The sequence below is a fragment of the Carassius auratus genome, chromosome 21 (assembly GCF_003368295.1).
Source record: "Carassius auratus strain Wakin chromosome 21, ASM336829v1, whole genome shotgun sequence".
Lineage (NCBI taxonomy): Eukaryota > Metazoa > Chordata > Actinopteri > Cypriniformes > Cyprinidae > Carassius > Carassius auratus.
In genome coordinates this window covers 22,283,786-22,310,108 of record NC_039263.1, presented here as the reverse complement: position 1 = coordinate 22,310,108, position 26,323 = coordinate 22,283,786, and the positions used below count along the sequence as shown (strand labels likewise).

Here is a 26,323-nt window from a genome sequence, read left to right as displayed (position 1 = left end):
TAAAAGTGATTAATATCAGACAGACATGAAGTATTTATAGAGCATTTTTGTCACTGAAATTCATATATTTTCCTGAACTGTAAACTAATTAGGGCAGATTAGATATTTAAATACATGCATACGATTTCCTTATACTGTTAAAGTTTACATTACTAAAACAATATCACTAACTGATGTTGTTTTTGCTGTAAGCAAATAAAACCTTTTAAATAAAACATTTTATTCGTGATTTTCTTTTAATGTTTGTGCATGTTTTATATTTATATTATATTTTCTGAACGCGTGTGTAATATTAAACAACTGATTAGAGGTAAAATAAAAAACAATTTAATCGAGCGGTGTTATCGTGCATGTGAAGCACTTGCGGTTTGAGAGCAGCTGCTTCCGGTGGGAGGACCTTGAAGTTTAAGCGCCAGAATTTAATGTCCCGCCTGTTTCTCTGTTAACAGACTGTAACTCTACCGAGTGTTATTGTACATTTCTGCAATATTGCGTGAAGATAAAATGTCTCCCACAGCCAAAAGAGCCTGTCCCAGTCCTCTGAACGACAGCCTGGAGAAAAGACTGAAACGCATCTCCATTGAAGGCAACATTGGTGAGACATTACTTTTGTTGTTTTTTTTTTGTCAGTAACGTTACTGTAAGCATATTTCATTATTGGACATAGCCACTAAATGCCGCAAATCCATTTTTATAAGGTTAAAATTACTTTTCATTGTGAATTCTGATTTTAACGATTACGTTAATGTACTTACGTTTATGAAAAAAATAATATTTATTATTAACATATGTAAAGTTAACGCAACTTAGACCTTGACGAACATTTCCTGTTATGAATGCGTTTTATATATATATATATATATATATATATTATATATATATATATATATATATATATATATATATATATAGCACATGTTTATGCATGCTCTGACTATTGAAAACATTTTTGCATTTATAAAAAATAGTATTAGAATAGAGCGGAAGTTGGGTTGTGAATATTCGTAAAACATCTCATATCCGGCCAAACAGCGATTCCCTGCACTTTTTTAGATGTTATTTGACAAACGTGGAAGATATCTCTATCGTTTGTTGTTGCATTATTTCTTAACGTGTTTAAATGTGTTTTTATCTCATATTGTCCTGTGCTAGCTGCGGGTAAATCCACTTTTGTTCGCCTGCTGGAGGAGTATGATCGAGAATGGGAGGTAGTACCGGAACCCATCGCCAGGTGGTGCAATGTACAAACTCAACACAACGAGCACGAGGTACAGTCAAAAATACTGTAAACATACACATTTTATATTGTAATATAAAATATAATCCTTTAAGTCTGCCCAAAATCTATTTTAAAATATGTGCTATTAGAGAACAAAATGTTTAAACTAAGTGGCATTTATTTTAAAGAAAATTAGCACAAACACACTTTTCAAGTAAATAATAGTTTTCGTTAAAAGTAATTCCCAGAATGGTTAATTTCTGAGTGCAGATGGCACTTGTTTTGTTTTTTTATGTCTGCACTGACATTCAGACACCAGTATCAATATTTTTGTGGTCACTGTACGTTACATGTTTACTGTATTGTCTGAGTATGATAAGCAGGCCTGTAATCCAGCGCAGCGATGGAAACGGCTCTGGCAAACACTCTCGTCCTCCTGGGAATTAACAGATGGTTTAGTCCTGAACAGCTGAGGACTCAACCAGAACAGAGCTGCTGCTTCACACACTTACTACTGATAAATATAGTGTTAGATCAGTTAAACCGTAATGAAGTTCATGTTTCCTGCGGGAGAGACCTTGTCTCTCTTTTAAATGTGTCAAGAGGCTGGTCTTTATATCTGTGACTCACAGTAGACATGAATGGCATTTGACCCACTGCTTATTACTGTGCAAAAACAGTAATAATTGAATAATATATAATTTATGCATACAAATCATTAATAATTAGAATATGAAATAAACAGAAAATATATAAATATTTTTGTATATGTATCTGCCATATCATCAATATTGGATATGTAATCTTTAACAATATTAATAATTTAATAATGACAGTTATATCCCATTTTCCAATTGTACATTACAATATTGTGATGCCTTAATTCATGTGTAACATTTAAGCCAGTTCATTTATTAATCTTATAGTACTGCATTTTATTAAAACTCTATCTGTGTGTGTGTGTGTGTGTGTGTATAAGTGCTGTCACAAGATTAATTGTGATTTATCGGATCCAAAATAAAGTTTTTGTTTACAAAATATATATATATATATATATATATATATATATATATATATATATATATGTGTGTGTGTGTGTGCACAATGTGTATATAAATGCACACGTATATCGAGATTTTATATATATATATATATATATATATATATATATATATATATATATATATATATATATATATTAAATATATTTATGTGTGTGTGTGTGTGTTAATTATATGAATGTAAATCTAGACATGTTAATACATGTAAATATTTTCAAAATATATGCTGTATGTTGTGTGTATTTATATATACACAGAACACACATATATATTATGCAAACAAAAACTTATTTTGGATGCGATTAATCATTTGACTGCACTAATATATATATATATATATATATATATAGAGAGAGAGAGAGAATTAGAAAAGTAAAACAATAAAAAAATGAAATTAAATGAACAATATTTGTATATATTCATATAAATGCATGAGTATGTATGTAAATATCCAACTAAGTTTTGTCTGAAATTTTACAAAAATATAACGTGTATGTGTTGACTCAGGAACTGAGCACCTCTCAGAAGAGCGGAGGAAACGTGCTGCAGATGATGTACGAGAAGCCCGAGCGCTGGGCCTACACCTTCCAGAGCTACGCCTGCATGAGCCGCATCCGCTCGCAGATCAGATCCACCAACGGAAAACTGCGAGAGGCCGAGAATCCGGTGCAGTTCTTCGAACGATCCGTGTACAGCGACAGGTAGACTGCACCTGCTATTCACATCCGTTATCAGAGAGCTCGTTTCATTGATGAAGGGATTGTTATATAACTCCCATTATGTCACAAAGTCGAATAAATAGAAATATCAACTAATCGGCTTATTTTAATCACTCTGATTGTTGTGTTGCAGGTACATCTTTGCCTCTAACCTCTATGAAAGTGAGTGTGTGAATGAAACCGAGTGGGCGATCTATCAGGACTGGCACAGCTGGCTGCATAAGCAGTTTGGGAAGCACATTGAGCTGGACGGCATCATTTACCTGCGGGCAAAACCAGAAGTATGAACGCACAGCCAGATGAGGCCTTTAAAGTGATTCTGCTGTGCTGAGAACAAGAGTAAATGAGGAGATTTTGTGTTTCAGAGGTGTTTGGAGAGACTGCATTTGAGAGGAAGAGACGAGGAACAGGGAATTCCACTGGAATATCTGGAGAAACTCCACTATAAACATGAGAGCTGGTTACAGCACAGGACCATGAGGTAACACACACACACAACTAACACCAGACATTTTTAAGGTCCTAAAGTATCACTATGTTTGGCATCGTTGTGGGGGGATACAATTATGTAAATTAATATGCATTTTTATAAATTATAACAAATGTATTATTAAATGTTTATTAATTGTATTTATTAATAAACATAATGGGGTCATATGTATTTACTTTTTAAGGATGTAAAATGTAGCAAGATGATACAAAAATATTTGTAGATTGTTTAATCTTTTTATTTATTAATTTTAGTGCGGTCAAACTATTAATTGTGATTAAATGCATCCAAAATACAGGTTTTTTGTTTACATGAAAGTGATATGTGTGTATACTGTGTTTCACAGCGCTAATTAATTTACACATTTTTATATTAACTTTTATGGATGTAAAAAAAGTTTATACAAAATTATTATAAAAATACATCATTAAAGTTATATTAATATGTATGGATGAATGTGAGTGTGTGTATATTTATATTATATATATTATTATACATTTAATGTATTAATTTAAAATAAAATAAGATAAAAATACACCCTTAAAAAATGTTTTATATATATAAAAACTTATTTTTTAAGAATATAGAATGTAGCAAAATAAATGTAACAAATTTTTTATTTTATTTTTTTATTTCTCCAGTAATTAATTGTATATTACAAATTGTGTGCAGTATGGAGTTTGATTATCTGAATGAAGTGCCGGTTCTTACCCTGGATGTCAATGATGATTTTAAAGACAGTAAGATCAAGTGTGCTGATATGATTGAGAAGGTATGACACACACACTAAAATAAAAAGTGAATATCCTGTCATCTTATCCTTATTATGTTTGATGATTCTTAGAATGACTGGGGGGTGAGTAAATTATGAATTAACATTTTTGCTTTTTGCAAGTTAATCTAGCATATAACCCAGAGCATGTGATGAGTGAAAGTCTGAGAGATGTTTGTCCAGTGTAACGGAAGTTACATCTTATGATCTGAAAAGCGTTTTATATTTAAAAGGTGATTCTATTTTATTTTTTCCCCTAGGTGAAGGAATTTCTGAGCACCCTGTGATTACGATTACGACGGATTCATGTTGGCCAAATAATGTAACATTGTGGGGTTTTTTTTGTGTGTGTGTATTTTTATATATTTTTATTTTTCAACATTTTTGAAACCATGAAATTTTGTGTAAACAGTTGTTCAATTAGCACTTATCAGTGTTTTTGTTATTTAAATTTACTTTTCTACTTCATGAATTAAATAATAAAACAAAAATTAATAATCACCTTTATTTCTTTTAAAGAACATATAAGTGTTCTGCTCACCAAGGCTCCATTTATTTGATCATAAATACACTAAAATCAGTAATATTGTGAAAAAAAAATTACAATTTAAAATGTCTGTTTTCTATTTGAATATAATTTAAAATGTAATATTTTCCTGTGATGCAAAGCTGAATTTTCAGCATCATCCCTCCAATCATTCTAAAATGCTGATTTGCTGCTCAAGAGACATTTCCTATTTTTCCGTGCTGAAAACTGCTGTTCTGATTAATATTTTTGACATTGACATGACATTTTTTCAATTGAATGCATCCTTGCTGAGTAAATGTATTAATTTATTTAGAAAAATCTCACTGACCCCAAACTTTTGAAAGGTAATGTGTATATATATATATATATTCAACCATTCTGCATTAATCAAAGCATTCTTTGTGTGGCTTTAAAGGAATAGTTTACCCAAAAGCAGCTGAATCATCCTTCAGTGTCTCATGTGGTGTCAAGCCCGTATGTTTGCAGGAGCTGCATGATGGAGAGTGAATACCGAGGTTTTTTGGGGGAAAGTTGTCTCTGTAGATGAGTGTGTAATACTGTGCTGATAGTCCTGAACGGCCAGATGGGGGCGTAGTTCTACAGCTCTTTAAAAACAAGAAACTTCTATTCCTTGAATTTGAAGTCATTAGAAAGAACTGTGGTATTCACAATCATTACTCAGGATTTTAAGTACAACAAGGTTTTCATGAAATGTGTGAAACTTGAACTGGATGACTTTCCTGGAGTTATTTGGAACATTCTCCTAAATGTTGAACAAGTCGACAGAACCAAATATTTGTATGTCTGCAAAAATCAGGTGCTCAGGAGTCATCTTTATATTCGAGGGTTTCATGGTTTTGTAAATATAAAATCATTCAAGGAAAAGTTCAGTAACAATTTAGAATAGGGAACACTTATTCACTATTAACTTTGCTTAAATTTTACAAATGTATACATTTTCTGCTAATTAATATTTGGCAAGTTAGTTAAGTTTATGTATTAGGTAGGATTAGGTAGCTATGTAGAATAAGGTATTAATATGTTCTTAATTAGTACTAATAAATGGCTAATATTCTAGTAATGTGCATGCTAATAAAAAACTAGTATAGAGACCCCCTACAGCATTTATTAATCTTAATCACACACACACAAATTTATATATATATCTACACACACACACATATATTGCTTGCTAAAGCCATGTTACGCAGAATAAAATAACTTATACAATACATAAGCATTATATGTATATGCAAACTTACATATTGCTTGTTAAAGTTATAAAAGCAATCATTTATGCTTCACTTGCGCGTGTTTGATTAAATGCATGTGCTGTACATATTTCAGAAAGGTTGCCTGACTGTGAACTTGAGTATTTTTCAGATGTGTTCATGCAGGTATTCACTGTTGCATCTCACATGCTGACCTCTCGTGTCTCTTCCTCCCCCTGCTGCGTCACGCTGGAGGAGGGCGAGATCTTTAAATATGGAACACGGCTCGAGACGAGCGCGACGCGAGCAGCTTTACGCGCAACGTGGAGCGTGTTCCGACGCCACGGGGAGAGTTCGTGAGCCTGTTGCGTTATGACTGCTGGAGTGACCGAATGCACTGTAGATAGTAGAAGCAACAGCGAATTATCTCCGGCTCCAGACAAACAGAAGTGAGTCTCTGTATGTGCTCCTGCATTTACGCATCCAGACACGCTGAACTTGGAGCGAATTCGCACTTGCGCGTCTTTCTGAAGCCTGGACGCACTTTAATTCAGCGTAAGGAGAAGTTCCAGCTACTTTGATAGAAGAGGACGCGTGCGGCACGGTCAACATGAGCGACAAAAACAAGTGAGTACTATTATTTGCATGCACTCTTCCCAGGCGAGATCGGTTGTGTTTCCATGAGGGGATTGAGATCAGCCCTCCCACCCTGGATCTGTCCTGCTTCTACACTAAAAAGTAAAGATGTAACAGTATCCTTCAGGACAGAGCAACAGATCAGCTCCGAGTCTGTGCGGTTAGGGCTTCAGGTTTCAGGCACGGAGGTTATTATCTATTTAAGACATTAAACTGGACAGTTGCATACTTTTGACAGGTCGTGGACATCCTAAATGTTCAACATTTATGAAGGTTTCTTGAACGAGAATCACAGATGATCTTGGCACTTCAGAAACCAATATGTTGAACGAAATGCTGTTTTTGATCATCATGAAGAATCAAAATTGTTTAATTTCATCAGAGAACCTGCTTCGTTTTCATAATCACCTTTTATTCTCGGCTTCTTAATAACAAACCATCGGTGATGCTTCAGAACCCAATGTGCTGGACTTTAGAGAGCCAAAAACTGTTCTTGATCAGCAACAAGAACCAAAAGTGATTCATTCCGTCAGAGAACCTGTTCAGGTTCCTCAATCACGTTTTGTTCTTTAGAAAAAATTCTAAAACAAAAAACAATTAGAGCCCAGAATTCATTCTGATTTGGAGAACCAACAGTGAAGGACTCTAGATAAGCGAGAACCATTCTGAACATTTTATTCTACATTCTTTAAAACATCTGTGAACTTGGTGCTTCAGAATCCAGAAACCAATACCTTAAAGAGACAAAAAAAGTTTCTTGATCAGATGTATGTATATAATTGTACTTTTTTAATTACTTATTTCTCTCATTTCTAAAGCCTAAAGGCTCCCCAAAAGACTATATAGCAACCCAAGAAACAAAACTGGTTCTTAGCTGGAAAACAAAAACTTTTAAAGAAACATCAAGAACTTTTTGGCTCTTCGAAGAATCAACTCTTTTAAGTAAAGACCCAAAAAAGAGCTTTCACACTGATGCCATGGAAGAACCATTTTGGGTTCCTCAGACTCTTCAGTGTACAGTTCTTGAACCACATTTCTTGATACTGAGAACATTTAATGATCTAAAGAACTTTTTGCAGGAATGAAAGATTCCGTGGATGTTGAAGGTTCTTCATGGAACCAAAGATTCCAATAAAGAGCCTTTATCTTTAAAAGTAGAGGGTTCTTCGCTGAAACCCGAGAACTGTCTTTGTTTTGAGTGAATGGGGATATCTCATGGGGTCTCCACCGCTGACACATGATGTATGATGTCGTTCACTCTGTTCATTCGGATGTTACTGCCAAGCCACGCTGCTTTAAGTCGCCCTCTTTACAGGTTCCCTGAAGCCGTGGCTTGAGCGGTCAATGTAATCTTTTTCCAAGAAGCTCCTGTCAAAACCAATTAGCTCCTTAGCGTCCAGAAGCAATGTGTGCGTTGCTTAGCCTTCCAGAAACCAGTGGCTGATATAATGCAAGGGATTCAAGCTCTTTTTAGTTCAGTGCAGTTTGTGCTGTTCTAAAAAAAAAAAAACCCAGCTGCCTGCAGGGATCAGATTTTTTTTTTTTTGACCAATAGGGCTCTTCAGATGTGAGTGAGTGGATCATGTGGTGTGTGGTTTCAGTGCTAATGACACTTAGAGTTTTACACTTTAATAAGAACTAACTTTCATTTCTGGTAAATTTACCCTTACAAAAAATACTGGTAGTTAATTTAGTCTATAGTAAGGATTGTTTAAGTACCTAAGAGTACTTTAAAGTACCATAGCAATACCGTGTGATGCCATTGTGTGTGTATATATATATATATATATATATATATATATATATATATATATATATATATATATATATATATATATAACATGACAGGAACACTTGATGGGTAAAAATTGATAGCCTGAATGCACTGTAAGTCGCTTTGGATAAAAGCATCTGCTAAATGCATACATTTAATTTAATTTAATTTATATATTAATGATATGGTACTCAAAGAATATTATGGTGTATATATGTCTAAAATCATGGTATTATCATGGTACATGTCCAAAAAAAATGCTTTATCGAGAATATCATGGTATAACCATGTCTAAACAGCAATGTTATTTAAGGATTAAATATACTATTATATTAACTATACTATCAGTATACTATTTATTATTATTTGAATTAACTTTTATTTATTTATTATTTTAATTTGTATTATTATTATTATTATTGTTGTTGTTGTTGTTGTTGTTGTTGTTGTTGTTGTTGTTGTTGTTGTTATTATTATTATTATTATTCAACTTTAGTACTTAAACATATTTGTTTAAATTTGTTCCCAGGGTGACATTTAAAATATTCCACTGAAGGTGGCTTTTCATATTTTATTTTTATTTTATTATAACTTTTTATAAAAACAAATTTTGCTGTTTTAAGTTTAGTTTATAATAACAACATGTAAGTGATATTATTATTTATTTATTTTATATTTAAAGTTTTCCATAAAAAAAAAACAAAACATTTATTTTAATTACCAAAAATGTACTAGTTTAAGTTAAAGATGACATCACTGTTAGAAATGTATGGTACTTAAGATAAGTGCAATTTTTAATCTGTAACCTGGAAGAATGAAAATAGCCTGGTTTTCTTAAGAAAAATGTTTAATATTTCCTCATTGGCACAGGGTTAACGATGCATGATCGATCGCTCTCACCTGTTGATCTACACCTGTGTGACTGCCCTGTCCTCTTTCACTGACCGTCTGAAGCAGACAGCACACACATTGTGAAAGATCTTTCATTGGAAAGTGCAGAGTCACAGTGGCATGTCTTCTGTAAACTCTGCTCTCATGACTCTGATATCTCTTTTCTTCTCCTTGAGACTGAGGTCATCTGTGCATGACGGACAGGAGTGACCCTGAGCATGCTGGGATACTATAGCAATTCTGAAATAGAAAGATTCATGTATCAGAATGGATCTACTGTATGTGAACAGGTTTTGACACAGGTCAAATTCAAAACTGACTCTTTTACTTTCTTAAACATGTTCCTGAGCTTACCGTGCGTGATTCATCAGGGCATGTAGGGAAAAATAAGTTTAAATAATATAACAATTTGCTTTGAAAAGGCTTTCTATTTCAGATGATGTCATCTAGGCCAAGTAGGCGGGGGACATTATGTGAACCAATAGCAAAATAACATTGTTTTAAGCAGATATTTCAAGTAATGCAGCCTTAAGCCACCAGTTAAAGCTATAATTTATTGTTATTATAGTATTATTTGTATACTATTATAGTTTTTTAATGAACGATGAATCATTAGCTTTTATTTTTATATTTTCAGTTTTAATTTTAATTATAGGGTAAGCTTTGGTTATTTTTGAAATTTGTATTCTTTTTTTCCCCCCATTTTTAAATATTTTATTTTATTGTTATTTTATTATTATGATTAATCGTATTACTTCAACTTTAACAGACACTAACAATTTTCAGGTAGTTGCCAAGGTACAGTAATATTAAAATGTTTTAAAATTTTAGTTAAAATTTCTCACCTCTAATGTGTGTGCATAATATATATATATATATATATATATATGTATATATATGTAAACACAAATATATAATTTTTTTATATTTTATTTAATAATTTTTATATTCAACCATTTAAATGAAAACACTTTTAATAGTTTTGCATGGTATGTCAAATACTTTTAATCATTTTATTACATTTTATGCAATAATAAGAAAATAATAGACCAATTTTAATACTCTTTCAATACTTAGTTGCTCAGGAGGCTGAAATTTTCTATCAAATTTGATCAAATTTCCTGATGCAAATTTTTGTTCTCATTGAATATTCGGTTTCATTGGTAAATAAAGCATTATTGTGGAACAGTGCTTTGCGACTATAATTTCTTGTTGACAATCAATTTTGTTTAACCCTTTAATGTCTCAGTTTGATATTTGAGATTAGTTCTCATCTTGAAATCATGCTGTGTTCCTCCGCTTCATCAGTCTTGTGGGAGTCTCTAGCAGACGTGTGTTTTGGTGTTTGGAAGTGTTTGAGCGCTGTGTGCTTATGCTCACCTCACAAATATTCACTGATGGGTGTCTATGAAGTGACCAGTGCTGAAGTGTGTGGAATCCATCTAGAGTATCTGTGCAAGATGACCAAAGCATTTACTCTTTCATTTGTCTGTTATATGAGGGATTGTGACTCTTTTATGACCCCGGGACCCCAAATGCTTGAAATTCTCACCATAATTGCTGTTTAATCTTTAGTTGTATTATCATCCATAACATTAATTTCATTATGGTAAACAAGTTTTGACCTAGTTTCTAAATTAACTATGTGCCACTAAATTGTGTGACAGAAAGAGATTTAAACATCTGTTTAATGTTATTTTGCACTGTAGAAATAACCAAAGGATGTAACAACAATAATTTATTATTATTATTATTTTTTTTAAATCAATTTTATATATGAAACCTATAGAAAGTATATTTAAAATAAATTATTAATAATTTATAGTGATTTTAAAGTAAAATATTTTTTTCTATATTTGAAAGAAATATGTTAAAGAACCATATAGTATTTTTTTTTAAATTGTAAGAATTTTTTATATTTAAATAATTGTTTTTACTATTTAAAAAAATCTGTTTATATGTGAATCCTATATAAATTATATTTCAAATTATTTCAAATAAATCATTAATAATTTAAAATGATTTAAAGTTAAATCTATTTTTTCTACAGTTTAAATAAATATATGTAAAATAACCATATAGAATTTATAAATATATATTTATTATTATTATTATTATTTTCTTTTACATTTCTTAAAAATTAAATATAATACTATTATTAAATATATTATTTCACGTAATTTTAAAGAAATGTGTATATATGCAACATATAGAAATGTTTTTATAATGCTATAAATCTAAATTTTATTTCTAAATATCATTTAAAGGAAATTTAATAATGATAAATTTCTTAAAAATGATAAAAAAAAACGTAAATTTTTTGATGTCATTTAAAAGAAATATGTTTATATAACAGAAAAATTATTTATCTACAAAAGAATCTACTATGTATAGTATATGTATACTAATCTATTATTTATATATAATCTGAAATGTGTTTTACATGCAGTATCAATCAATCTACAGAGCCCTTACAGATCTTCACGTTGTGAAGCTGGGTGTTACATGGACAGCTTTTCAAGTTTCTTTCTATAGAACACTGTTAAGTTGTATAATGAAGTAACCTTGTAATCGTTTGTTGTAGATCGGACTGCAGTGTTGTGTAAGTGGTTAAAGAAAGCAGATTTATTCCCAGTGATCCCTGCGTCCTGATCCTGTCCCTCAGCACGCAGCTTTGCTGAAGCAGGAGAGGTAGACTGAAAAGAGGAATAGAAAAGAGATAGATCAAAACACTAGGAAGTGAACATAATATGAGGCAGAGACAGCATAGAGCAAGAGTTCTGTAGGAAACAAAGGAAGCCTTGTATGAAATGAAAAGAATGGCTATAGGACTGACAGGAAGTGCACAGACGAGATGAGGACGATAGACGTGGAATGAGGAAAATAGGTGTAGATGATGGAGAAAAGTTCTGTGGTAATAGTTAGTGCTGGTCTAGTCTCACTATAGGGACAAATCAATCATGCTATTTAACAGAAAAACTTTGTTCGGCTTATTTATGAATTAAAACATGCTCCCATTCATAAGTTTGGGGTAGGATTTTGTTCATGTTTGTGAAAAGTAGTCTTTTATGCTCACCAAGGCTGTATTTATTTAATAAAAAATCCAGTAAAAACAGTATAATTTTGAAATATTATTACTATTTAAAATAGCTGTTGTCTATTTGAATATAGTTTTAAATATAATTTATTCCTGTGATGTGCAGCTGTATTTTCAGCATCATTACTCCAGTCTTCAGAGTCACATGATCCTTCAGAAATCATTCTAATATGCTGATTTACTGCTCAATAAACTTTTAATAATTAAGTTAAATGTCTGCATTTAGCAGACGCTTTTATCCAAAGCGACTTACAGTGCATTCAGGCTATCAGTTTTTACCTAACATGTGTTTCCCGGGAATCGAACCCACAACCTTATTATTATTATTATTATCTGTGTAAAAAAACAAAACAAGAATAGAATTGATTTAGAACATAAATAATAAAAAAAAAGTCTTTACAGTCACAGATTACAGATTATTTTAAAGCATCCTTGCTGAATAAAAGTATTGAACAGTCCGTCCCATCAATGGCTCTTGTTTAGTTTAGTTTTACATTAATTGTATCCAGAGTCTCAGGTGTGTTTTGGACTTTCTCTCCTCGTCTGTCTTTTATGACGTCTGCGCTGTCCGAAGGAATGATTAACTGGCTCGAGCTGCTCGGGAGTAAAAGAAATCTACACTATTTGGTCTGACTGTTAGACTACATCTCAACATCTCAAACAGGTGTTGCACTAAACTCGAGCTTAACACCCGGCTAAACTAAACTAAACTCAAAGACATTATACATCCAGTCAATGGCTGCTGGGAGTGATATAGGGTTATTCCTCAACTGTGTGAGTTCATGTTTAATTTTGCACCCAAATAAAAACATTTGTCAATAATCATGCACACTCAGTGTACACTCATTTTCTCTTATATAAAGTATCTTCTGCCTAACAAGATTGCATTTATTTGATCAAAAATAAAATATTTTTACAAAATATTATTACAATTTAAAATAGCTGGTTTCTATTTGAGTATATTTTAAGATTTAATTTATTCCTGAGATGTAAAGCTGAATTTTCAGCATCAACAGTGTCACATGATGGGTTTTCATATACGTGCATATACAAATATATACAAATTTTTTTATTGATACAAAATACTTTTATAATTATATTTATATAAAGATTATATAAAGATAAAGATTTAGTTATTATATATGTGACCATGAACCACAAAACCAGTCATAACGATCAATTTACATGATATCTTCATGGAACATGATCTTTACTTAATATCCTAATGATTTTTGCCATTAAAGTGAAATGTATAATTTTGTCCCATACAGTGTATTTTTTGGCTATTTCTACAAATAAATCTGTGCTACTTATGACTAGTTTTGGGTCCAGGGTCACACACACACGCACACACACACACGCACACACACACGCACACACAGTGAATTGTAAACACAAAAAAATAAAAATAAAAAAGTGTCAAGAAAAACGGATTAAACCAAAACAAATTGGCGTTCCCACAGAAGCAGCAACATTTGAGGAATTAAAGCATATGAGAAGGATTTAAAGATCAGTAGGTCTTATTAAAAGCTCTGTTGAAATCCCACTTACACAATGATGTGGCTACGCTTCAGTTTTTCACTCTTACTTTGCTCCGTGTGACCTTTGACCCCGGGAAGTGTTTGTGGGAGTCTGCAGATGTCAGACCGAAACCTCGTTTCCTCTTTGACTGATTACTTCTGTCACGCGTGGTATTGGCGGGAGAAAATCACTGTTTATCAGTGGAAATGCCAGTATTGGTCATCTGTCCCACCTCTGAATTGGTAAACATGGTGCAAGGGCTGCTGGGAGCTCGTGCGTCAGTCACTTACACACCTTTACTGCTTGTATTTGCTTTAGCTTCATGACATTCCTCTGCCTGGGTCTCATGATATTTCCTGCCATAAAACATAATAAACAAATCATTCAGTGTGTGTGTGTGTGTGCACATATACACACATTCAGGTCAGACTCTCAACAGCTAACAGATTGGGTGGTTGGGATTTGAGTTGTGCTGTCATACAGTATTTCTCCCCAAAATCTTATTTATTTATATTTTTATTTTAGAACAATTATGACTTTTTTTCCCCCAATTGTGGCAGTTAAGAACATTTATTCCAAAGTTCACATGAATTTGATATCAAAGTGCATTTAGATGTTTTGTAGTTTTCACTATTGTGACTGTGATTCAAAGTAAAATAAAGTAATAAGTATGTAAAAAAAGTGAGATTTTAAGATTTCTATCAGCATAAAAAAATACAATAAATACTTAAATATTATTTGTATGATTGATACTATTATTAATAATAATGATAATGCATATATATATATATATATATATATATATATATATATATATATGTGTGTGTGTGTGTGTGTGTGTGTGTGTGTGTGTGTGTGTGTTATTAGGTTACTGTATATTTTATTATGAATATATATTGTGTGTGTGTGTGTGTATGTATATATATATATATATATATATATATATATATATATATATATATATATATATATATATATATATATATATATATAATAGTTAAAAAGTAATTAAAGATATATTATTAATATATTATTATAGATGTACTTTTTTTTTTCCTTAAAATTTTCCATCATCGTAATGCATCTAAATATACAAATACTTTTGAGTTTTGTAAATGTCATTATTCCCAGTGTGATGCTCATTAGTTTTTTTACCTAATGAAGAGAATACAGAATTTAGTGTTTTCTAAACTAATTAAATGCATAAATTAATATGAAATGCATTAGAAAATAAATTAAATGCAATAGATTAAATGTTACCTAAATATTACATTTATTTGTTTATTTATTTACAGTGCATTTATTTATTCAAATGTAATTATATATAAAGAAATTAATTATGTATTCCTTCTGTTTTGCATTACAGTCATGAGGGAAAATATACTTTATTATTTTATCACAATGCAAAGATATAGGGTTAATTTTCAGATCAGTGTCTGTCTTCTTTCTTTTAATTTTGGGGTAGAAATATGACCTGAAGATTCCTTCATCTTGTGCTCTCAACATTAAACATTCACTCAACATTTATCTGGCGTGCACAAGGTGTGTGAGCGGTTATTAGATTATGATGCATCCAGCTCGTGTTTAAAATGTATCAATCACTGGAAGATAACATGACAAATCCAAGCAGGTTACAAGACCTCCTGGCCTTTAAACAAGGAAAGGTAAAAGGGAAGGTTAAAACACAAGTGACTGATCTGCTTCAGAAGAAACGCTGTTCTGAGAAAGCTGCGCGTGCAAGGAGAGATTAAACATGCTTGCTCTTTCTACACAAAGTCTGCTTGATTCTGGTTTCGTCTTTTGACTTTGTATTCAAAAATAACGTGCTTTGTGTCTGACTTTCTCTTTTTGTGTTTTTCAGAATGGAGGATGAAGCCATAGTGGACAGAGGAGCGTCCTACATCAAAAATGTGTGTGATGAAGAGGTCGAGGGTACGAAACACACACACACACACACACACACACACACACTCTTAAATATAAGGTGGGATATTGGATCCCCTGTGTCTCAGTGACGACTGCGGAGTCTTAGTTACTGTGGATTACGTTTCACGCTCACTTTCACTCTCTCCTGTCTCTCTCTTCTCTCTCGACCAGCTGTTTTTTTTTTTTTATTATTATTATTTTATTATTTTATTCTTGTATTGGCAGTAATTTGTTCTTAAGGGCAGGAGAGGATTATGAGCGCTGCAGATGTAACAAACTAAAGCTCTAGACACGTGAAGATGTCTTAATCCACACACACACACACACACACACACACACTTAATCTGTTTCTACATTCAGGAGAAACTGACTAAATGTGCGCCACTTAAGCGCATTGCATTTTAGTGCAAAACTTGATATTTTTTCATATACTGCCACCAAACCATCTCTGCTGCATCATATGCATTTGTAATTGCATTTTATGATAAAAGTATAAAATGATGATCATAATAAATTGATGCATTTACAAAGATGATCAGACTTAATGTATTTTCCTAGTGCAAGATGTATGAAATCTATATAATGCACACCAGATATTTGATTTATATTCATTGAATTTTAAATGAAATATTTTTGACAAAATCTATGAAAAATACCATGATGAATCAAAATATGTAGTTCTTTACTATATATAAATATTATATATTAAAGTTATAAAATAAGAAAAAAAGTATAAAAAAATACATATAAAATGTATATAATACACGCTGGTTATTTGATATAATATTTGATAGAAATATAACAATATAAAAATTGAATACATCTATTTGAATATAACAATATTTATTTATTTTATTTTATTGATCACAATAGTTTTTTGTGAAACTGACATTTTTAAAGTCCAATTAAATATTTTATTAAATATTTAAAAAAATCACACTCCGTTGGCTCAATTTACCATCATGCCTCTTTCCATGCTAATGAAGCTCGTCACAGCAATTTATGGAATACTAATTTAATAATTAATGAAATTATTCTCATGTTTTTATTGAATATAATACTGACATTGTGTGCGACATTCAGGTTTGCACCCTCATTTTTATTTTTGTAATTTTTTGGCCATGTTTACAGCCCAAATAATTCCTCAAATAAATCATGTGCTGAAACAACACAGGCAGTGTGTGCAAATAAATGCCTGGACACAGTTGAGTGAGTGATTTCCCTCTCAGATGTAGAATGTACAAATACTGCAGGTTCAGACGTCTAAAAATATCTGCACATCAAAAGCAGAACAAACACATTCGCAAACATGAGCTTTTCACACACTTGTGTTCTTTCTATATTGGCTTCTCCCTCTCCCGTCCTCACTGAACTTTGGACCTTCACATGATGGTCACACACACACACACACACACACACACACATACACACACATCAGATAACGTTTAGACGTATTTGTTTAAAGTTGAGATGAATGAAGTGAAGGCTGACTGAAGCGTGATTGTTGGATGACTGGATTGATGAGCGGCTTTTATTAATCTGTATATTGTTCTGTGAGTGTGTGTTCTCTCTGTTTTTAAATCCACTTCCTGGAGATGTCTTGCCATTTCCTGCCTGATCAGCTGTACAGGAAGTTGTTGGCATTTATCTATAATCTAACAAGTGTGAGATACGGGTCAGATTTTCCCTTCTGAAAAAACAAACACATGCAAACCCAGAAGCGCAGTGCCTGTCTTATTCATGCTCCTGTGTGTGATTTATTAGTGCAAGGTCTTTCAAAGAATTCAAACGGGGGAAAAATGTCACTTTGAAATTACTTTATTCAACAGTTATAGTCATATTATAGTCAAATATACTGTCACTCACATAAACAGATTAGAAAGTGAATCACGATGTAGTCATTTATTGGTGTTATTTATTGTAGTATTTATTAATATTTTGAATTTGCTTTTATTTTTTCAATTTTTCTTTTCATTTTATCGTTTCAATAATTTTGTTGCGTGCTTTTGCCATTTTTAGTTGTTTATTTTTTTTAATATTCCTATTAAGGTTGAATAAATTTTTATTTTAGCTTGACATTTTAGTACTTTAACTTATTTATTTCACTTGTAGCTGCCAAATGTAACAATTGTAATTTTCATTTAAGTTTAAAGTTGTTTTTTTACGTAAAACTTTTCTTAATTTTTTTCAAATTTAGTTTTTAATTAATTTAATTTAAAATTTAGCATTTTAATATATATTGAATTCAATTTAAATTCTCATTTAGTTTAATAATTATATTTTCAGTTTTATTTTAATTTTAGTCATTTATTTGCTTCAGTTTATTTCAATTATTTCATTTTTAAATGTATGTTATATTTTTTTAATTTTTTGTATTTTTATTTTATTTCTAATTATTCTAATTATTTCTAATTTATAAAATTTACGACACTGCATCACATTGTGTCAGTTATTATTTGCATGAAGTAGAATTTGAAGCATCGAAGATGGCCAACTCTCATTAAAAATGTATGACCTATGGTTGCTTTTTTGCTGCAGTTCATTGAAACCCAGGAGTGTTTTGGCTTCCCTCAGATTGATTACACACTGACAGTTCAACAGTAGCACATTTACTACATCCACACCGCAGAAGTTACCAAAGCAGTGATTATTGGCCTCTTTTTATCTGGTTATCTGTATATGACTGCCATCTATTTTTAGGCTTTAATGTATAAGCTGTCATTCTGATCTGTATGTATGTATGTATGTATGTGTGTGTGTGTGTGTGTGTGTGTGTGTGTGCAGGTCATCACACTGTCTACATTGGAGTTCATGTGCCTAAGAGTTACCGTCGCCGTCGACGACACAGACGACGATCCAATCACAAAGAGAGGAGAGAGCGACTGATGGAAAACGCCAGCGACAGATCAGACACCGAGACTGCAGACGATCCGTCCTCCAGCATCCTCAAACCTCTCAGTGAGTCCCAGAGGAACACAAACCTTCACTGCTGCAGGCCTGTGGGATCAATGTGATGCAAACACAACAAAACCCAATAATTACTTTAGTAAAACTAGTAAATAAAAAGAAATTGTCAATAATTATTATTATTAATATTACTTAAAAATGTAAACACATGAATGTGTTTCAGTATATATTATTTAGATTATTATAATTTAGTATATATTATAATTTTCAAGTGTTTGTATATTATTTTAGTATTTGCTGAATTAATTTAAATTAATAATATTATTATAGTATATTATAGTTAAAAAAAAATATATATATATATTATATAAAACTATAATTATATTATTCATTTTAATTAATTCAGCAAATACTATACACACACACATACATATATATTATGATATATAAAAAATATTATATATATATATATATATATATATATATATATATATATATATATATATATATATATATATCATAATATTATATATATTTTATTTATATGTATTTTAATTATATAATTCAAAAAAATATTAGACATTAATATTAATTAAAATGAATAATATAATTATAGTAAAAAAGACAAACCAAAGATTCATCCTGGCAATAGATGGTTAAAAACAAACATCCATTTTTGCACATCAAGTCTGAATTGACTTAAATGATTATATTATTAAAATAATATTATAAATGATTATATTATTACTTCAGAAGACTAGTCATGCTTTCAGTCATGTTGACTACTCTAATTACATCTTACAGTACTTTTTAGGATTTGCTGTAGGATTAAGGATATACCCCCTAAAACATCAGCTCAGATGATTCATTCTGCATTTCACAAAAGAAATAAAAAGAATCTGCGAGTCATTCTTGATGTCTCACATGAGAACCTTCAGAGATATTTCCCAGGCCTTTAACACAGAGCGATCCATGATGTTCTGGAGATTCAGCCGAGAGCGAGAATGAGATAAAGCGGCGCTCACAGCCTCAGTTAAAGGTCTTTGTGTGTGCTAATCTCTGCTAATCAGTGACACGGCTGAGAAGGCAAAGCATCGAGCTAAACAAGTGCATAGTCACCTTTATCTGTGCGTATCCTCAGTGAACCCGCTCCACCTCTCCGTCTCTCTCTCTCTGACTGTCAATCCCGAGAGAATCACACACTTCACACTTCTCACATCAACAGTATGAACGGCTTCTCATTGCCTGGATTTGTGCCTGGATTTAGCATTAACGGGCAGCTGATCGCAGCAGTGCCTCTAGTTTGAGTACATGCTGCTGGTATGATGGCTCATTTTAGCCGCTTGTTAACTTTTAGCCCAGGTTAGGAGGCACAGAGCCAGACATGGGCCAATGGGATGTTCTTACACTCTCCTTTGTGTACAACACAGTCTTATTTTCTCCAGAGGGGCCGTTTCAGGCCACGGGGGGGAGGAAAACAATCATCCAGCTTTGGCCAGTTTATCTTAGATTAGCTGAGCATGCTGCAAATGTGCTAAAATGCACAGAGAGACAAAGGCAGAGCATGTTAAAAAGCAGTTGATATGTTAAAATAACAGTGTCCAGTGTAAGAGCAATTTTTTTCCTTATTTAATATGATTTTATTTATTTTTTATTAAAGTGCAATGTCATAATAGTGATTATTACGATTGTTTTGACTGAACAGTCACTGCACTGGAGCTCATAAGCAAATATCTCTCTATAAATGTCATAAAGTTGCTTATTAGTTCTAGAAAAAGTGCGACATAATAAGTGTTTCTTTGTAATTGTAATGTTTCTCTGTTTAAAATGTATTTTTAAACAAGCCCTTAATAGACACAAGTATCACAGAACATTCTAAGAAAAAGTATTTTTAGTTTATTTTGTTTGATGTCACAACAGAAAACAGAAGTTTTCAATTGAAATTCTGAGTTTGACAAACACATAGACAGTTTTCAGAAATTCGTAATTATATCTATATTAATATTACCCATATTTATTATTCATTATATATATATATATATATATATATATATATATATATATATATATATATATATATATATATATATATATATATATATATATTTGATAAAAATTACAGGAAAGTCAGTATGCATATCAAATCAGTAATATTGTTAAATATTACTACAAACCAAAATAACTGTCTTCTATGTGAATATATTGTAAAACGTAATTTATTCCTGTGATTAAAGCTGTATTTTCAGCTTCATTCCTCCAGTCTTCAGTGTCACATGATCCTTCAGAAATCATTCTAATATGCTGATTTGCAGCTCAAGTAACATGTTTTATTTATTATTATTATTATTATTATTATTATTATTAATGTTAAACAGTTTTGCTGCTTCATATTTTTGTGGAAATTGTGTTTCAGGATCCTTTGATGAATCGAAAGTTAAAAAGAACAGCATTTATCTGCAATAGAAATCTTTTGTAATATTGTAAATGTCGCTTTTTATCAATCAAATGTATCCTGGCTAAATAAAAGTAATAATTTCTTTTAAAATGTACAGTATTAGGATTTAGTATATATTTAGAAGTACAGAGAAGAAGACTAATGAATGGGTTGATATGTGTGTCATCCTGTCTCTACATGCCTTTACTGTGACCTGAGGCCAAATTGAAAGCATGCACATCTGCACACATGCATGGCGTGCATTGATACACATGTCCCAGTACAGCCTTTGAGATTTTGAATCAAAATATTCAGTCAGTAACTGTGTTGCAATGCATCTGAGAGATTTCCACATGAACTGACTTCCCTAACTGGCAGTCTGTCCGAGAGGCCTTCAGACGTAGACAAAAATCTCATCATTATCTCAAAAATCTTGCCTTAAACCTTTTGTTTGTTCTAGTTTTACCTTTAAAAGACCTAGTCTTTGTGATGTGAAAGTGTACACATTTAGAAAAGGTGTGGCGCTACTTAAACATTATGACAAACAGTATTCAACACTGTGGTTATGAGAAGCGCTGACAGGCTCTTTTATTACGAATAAAAACTAGGCTTCCTCATGCAGACACTTTCACATATGAAAACTTCCCTGTGAAATTCAGATGCAGATCTAAGTCTGTTGGTCCAGGAAAAAAGTCTCACTTACTGACCACTTTTGGGTTGCAACACACTGGATATTTACAAGAAAGCTCATTCATCTTGATGTTACATAACTCCTGTGAAGGAACAAACCTGTCATTTCTATTACAGTCGCACTTTACGCAGACAGAGCGCTATTGTCATCTGGCATGTTCCTGTTATTGTATCTATTGTTTGATTATAATAGCTAGTGTTTTTAGGCCTCTCTCACCCCTGGTTTGTTGTTCCCCCGTCAGTTTCTCCGGCTGCAGAGAGGATCCGCTTTATTTTGGGGGAAGAAGACAGCGGTCCTCCTCCGCCGCAGCTCTTCACCGAACTCGACGAGCTTCTGGCCGTCGACGGTCAAGAGATGGAGTGGAAGGAAACAGCCAGGTAAAGTGTAAAAACACACATTATGAGAATTGGAAGATTAGATACCGAAGCAGTTTAATTCCTATCAATGTCGTATTTTATTCTCATCATTGCCACAAGAGGTGCAGCAGTGGGTATTAAAGGAATCATGACATAAGAAATAAAAATTGGCATTTAAGAGGTCTTTTTACCATTAAAACATACTGCAAGTTTCATATCTTAAAACATCATCCTCATTAAAAACAAAGCATTTATGTTAATTAGGCATCAAAAATAGCTTGTTTGGATATTTTGGGATTTTTGTCATCACACAGGCGAATATATTTGCTTATGACCGCCTCCAGAGCAAGAAACCAACCAATAGTTATACATCCTCTCACCATAAGCCCCGCCCACTGGCATTAAACCAATGTATTCATGCATTTTTACTTTTGATATGAAACAAAGTAGCAGATTTCGTGTTTTAGGAGAGCGTGGACGAGCCTTAACTTTTATAAAGGATATCTCTTTTGGTTTGAGACTTTAGGGATCTTATCTATGCACGAACAGCTCGTAACACTCCAAAGAGAAAAAAAGCTTGAAATTGCATCATATGACCCCTTTAAAATCATAAAAACAACTTTTTTTTATGAGACAAATTCAGTTTCTGCTCGAAAGCAGCTTTAAAAGGGGAACGAGTCATTATTCAGTTTGAGTCAGTTCAGTGTTGATTCAGTTCAGTAGTGTAGATTCATTCATTATGAACAAATTCGGTTCAGCCTTTAGCAGCTCTCCTGAAGACAATCGTGTCGTTATTGAGCTCCAGTCAGTTCAGTGTTCATTCGATTCAGATCAGCATCAACTATGGACAAATTTGATTCAGCAGAAGACAAAACTCCTCATTCAGTTCAGTTCCCGCAAAATAATTTCCAGATTTCAGCTGGATTTTAACTGTTCTGTCCTCAGCCGAACATCTAGGTCAGAAACACGCGCTTGAAAGGGTGAGACCTCTCGTCCAGGCTCTGCTAAAACAACAGAAGTATTCAACACTCGCATCATTTACCAGGTGCTCATGACTTTAGTGTGCCACTTGACTGTTCTTAGGATTTCACTCATACCTGACTCACGAATGCTATTAGATAAGCTTTTGGGCTCCAGAAGAAGGGTCACGCAGAAAACGGCAACAAATAACACAAAAGAACAACGCATCTGGACTAAAGGAGATTTTCATTATGACATTTAAACTGACATTTCACAACTATTTTGAGGTGGAAATCACATGGGTGATTTTTTTTTTTTTTTGATTATTTTATTTCTTATTTTATTGTATTTATTTTATTTTGTTTTAGATAAGTAACCAGTGCACATTTAGTCATGATTTATTGATTTATTTAAACTAAAATTCACTTATTGAGGCAAACAATAGTTTGATGGGGATAAAAACTCACATGGATGGATTCTCCTTTATTTATTTAGATAAATGTGATTAATAATGTGAATCTCGTTTTATTTAAGCTACACAGACACACAAATACGACAAATTAAAGTGCAAATACTTGAATTTTTGGTAAATTTTCTATTAATATTTAAGCACATACAGTCAATAGCAGGTTATTGGGTTTAGTTCACTTCATCAAGTGTTGTGGACACAAATTGTTGTGCTCCTTTAATACAGCGACTCTTATATACTGTTTCTTTCTTTAGATTTGCATGTTCCAGATTTACATGTTAAGAGCTACATGGATCATGTTAAAATGAAACCATTTGCAAACAAAGAGCCCAGTGTTTTAATGTGTGTGTGTGTGTGTGTGTGTGTGTGTGTGTGTGGATGCACAAAGCCAGTGTTCCCAAAGATCCCATGGGTCTCTGGGTTCACCTGAGTCTCAGGTAACAAATCAAAACTGCAGGCCGCAGTGTGTGTGTGTGTATGTATCACTTTTGTCTCGGATATCATACCCACGCTTGGCTAAACTCAGCTCAGCTGCCTTTCTGCACAAGATTACAGAGTTCTAAAGGATATCTGTGTGCTTGGATATCATTGGTCTAAGACGGATGCTCGCTCAAGCAGACATGAGTAAACTGATAACAGGGCAGCAGAGCTTTAAGAAGGTTTGAATCACTTTCAATATTATTTTACATCAGAAAGCTTTCAGTTAGTTGGCAGAATGATAACACGAGGTCTTCATAAGCATGCATAAAATACATTATTAAACAGTACCGTGGCAGTACCATGGTACAGAGATGGTCAAAAGTTTTGAGTCAGTAAGATTAGTTAATGTTTTTGAAAAAACTCTCTTTTGCTCACCAAGGCTGCATTTCAAAAATACAGTAAAATCAGTAATATTGTGAAATATCAATATAATACTTTTCTGTTTTAATATATTTAAAATTGTAATTTATTTGTGTGATTCAAAGCTGTATTTTCAGCATCATTCCTCCAGTCTTCAGTGTCACATGATCCTTCAAAAATCATTCTATGTTGATTTTCAATAAACATTTCAATTTAAATATTGTGGAAAACGGCTCTATATTTTTTGTGTGGAAAATGCTATTTGTTTTTCAGTTTCTTTGATAAAAAGATACAAAAATCTATTCATTTAATCAATTTAATGCATCTTCGCTGAATAAAAGTATATTATTTCAAAAAGTATAAAAAAAAAAACCTGATTTCATATCATATTAATTTTATGATATAGACACAGAAGCATGGTTTTATCATAGAACATGCCCAAAACATGGTCATTTTTGCATGTACCGCGGTAAACCCATGTTGCATGCCCAAAATACATTCATTTGGCTGACGTTTTTATTCAAAGCAACTTACAATTGCTATATATGTCAGAGGTCACACACCTCTGGTGCAACTAGGGGTAAGTGTCTAGCTCAGGGACACATTGGTGTCTCAAAGTGGATTTGAACCTGGGTCTCTCACACCAAAGGCATGTGTCTTATCCACTGCGCCAACACCACCCCAAAAACATGGTATAATGATGGTAAATGTCATTATAATGGTACATGGCATGCCCAAAAAGTGAACTGACGTCAGTGCTCTTAATATTATAAATATATATGCTTTCAGTACATTTAAGCGTGTTGTGTTGTGTTCTTCTCAGATGGATAAAGTTTGAGGAGAAGGTGGAGAAGGGTGGAGAACGGTGGAGTAAACCTCATGTAGCCACTCTGTCTCTTCACTCACTCTTCCAGCTGAAAAACTGCATCGAGAAAGGAACAATCAAGCTGGACATGGAGGCCAACTCACTTCAGCAGATCGTCGGTAAAACTGCACTTCAGCACTCTTAGAGATAAAGCTTCTTTGAGGATGTTTTATGGGCTGTATAGGCTTCTTTAGAGGTTAAAAAAGATCTTCAGGTCAGTGTTTTGGTTTCTGGGTTCCTTAGATAGGTTTTGTGGGTTTAAAAAAAGGCCTTCTATGGTTCACCAATGATTCACCCTTTCTTTCACAAATAAAAAAAGTTCCTAAATCAGATCAGAAATTTTTGACTACTACAGTAAACATGTTTTAACCATGTTTATACAAAAATATAACCATATAATTTGCAGTTAAAGCGTATTGAAATGTAAAATATGTTACAAATATAAAAGTAAGTGGGTAAAATTACCCATTTTACTCTTAGTAATTTAATAACTTAATAAATTGCATAATTTAAAAGTTCAGTTTAGAAGTATCGGTATCGGTATCAAGGATACTGGCCTTCAGAAGTATCGGTATCGTATAGAAAAAGAAATAAGTGATTTCCCTACCCGCCCTCCCTACAGAGAACAACTTACTTTAGGATGCTTTTTCAAGGTTAGATGTACCTTTGAAGTCGAGAGAAGTTTTGTTGCAGGTAAACTAAAATTACATTGCTCTGTGATGTTCCGTCTTTTTTCACATTCATAAGTGACATCGTCTTTGTATTTCAATGCGCTTGCGTGCAGATGTAACTGTTATTTGATTACCATCTATTTAAAATGTAACTATAACGAAATACAGTCACTCATATTAAAGCAATAAATCCTAAGAAGCTGTGGTTTACTGTGAATTTATAACAGCTAAGGAGCGTTGTTATGCACAACGCAAAGGCCCGGCTTCACTGTGCTTATTGCTTT

The 26,323-nt window shown here is 32.5% G+C and overlaps 2 protein-coding genes and 1 long non-coding RNA gene across 5 annotated transcripts in view; 2 read left to right on the top strand and 1 right to left on the bottom strand.

The window, feature by feature from the left end:
- Positions 1 to 407: 407 nt before the first annotated feature.
- LOC113038955 (deoxycytidine kinase-like) lies at positions 408 to 4,702 on the top strand. Its single transcript, XM_026196771.1, has 7 exons — positions 408 to 595; positions 1,153 to 1,268; positions 2,788 to 2,981; positions 3,133 to 3,280; positions 3,365 to 3,480; positions 4,162 to 4,261; positions 4,522 to 4,702. The coding sequence occupies exons 1-7, from the start codon at positions 505 to 507 to the stop codon at positions 4,546 to 4,548; spliced, it is 792 nt and encodes a 263-aa protein (XP_026052556.1). The 5' UTR covers positions 408 to 504; the 3' UTR covers positions 4,549 to 4,702.
- Positions 4,703 to 6,074: 1,372 nt separating this feature from the next.
- The window catches only part of LOC113038953 (electrogenic sodium bicarbonate cotransporter 1), a 42,200-nt gene continuing 21,951 nt past the window's right edge, over positions 6,075 to 26,323 (top strand). The window contains exons 1-5 of one of the 3 annotated variants that reach the window (XM_026196769.1): positions 6,075 to 6,628; positions 15,782 to 15,852; positions 18,631 to 18,804; positions 22,120 to 22,255; positions 25,327 to 25,487. In XM_026196769.1, the coding sequence (XP_026052554.1) occupies positions 6,612 to 6,628; positions 15,782 to 15,852; positions 18,631 to 18,804; positions 22,120 to 22,255; positions 25,327 to 25,487 (559 nt within the window). In that variant the 5' untranslated portion in view covers positions 6,075 to 6,611. The remainder of the gene's footprint in view (positions 6,629 to 15,781; positions 15,853 to 18,630; positions 18,805 to 22,119; positions 22,256 to 25,326; positions 25,488 to 26,323) is intronic. The other 2 variants (XM_026196768.1, XM_026196770.1) reach the window with 2 other exon arrangements.
- LOC113038954 (uncharacterized) lies at positions 10,544 to 14,522 on the bottom strand. Its single transcript, XR_003274834.1, has 3 exons — positions 13,951 to 14,522; positions 11,867 to 11,998; positions 10,544 to 10,753 (listed from the first exon to the last, which is right to left on the bottom strand). It is a non-coding gene; the product is annotated as an uncharacterized LOC113038954 (long non-coding RNA).

Coding starts and splice junctions, on each gene's coding strand:
- LOC113038955 (XM_026196771.1), top strand. CDS start 505: ATGTCTCCCACAGCCAAAAGAGCCTGTCCCAGTCCTCTGAACGACAGC. Junction 596..1,152: donor CTCCATTGAAGGCAACATTG/GTGAGACATTAC, acceptor GTCCTGTGCTAG/CTGCGGGTAAATCCACTTTT. Junction 3,281..3,364: donor ACCTGCGGGCAAAACCAGAA/GTATGAACGCAC, acceptor TTTGTGTTTCAG/AGGTGTTTGGAGAGACTGCA.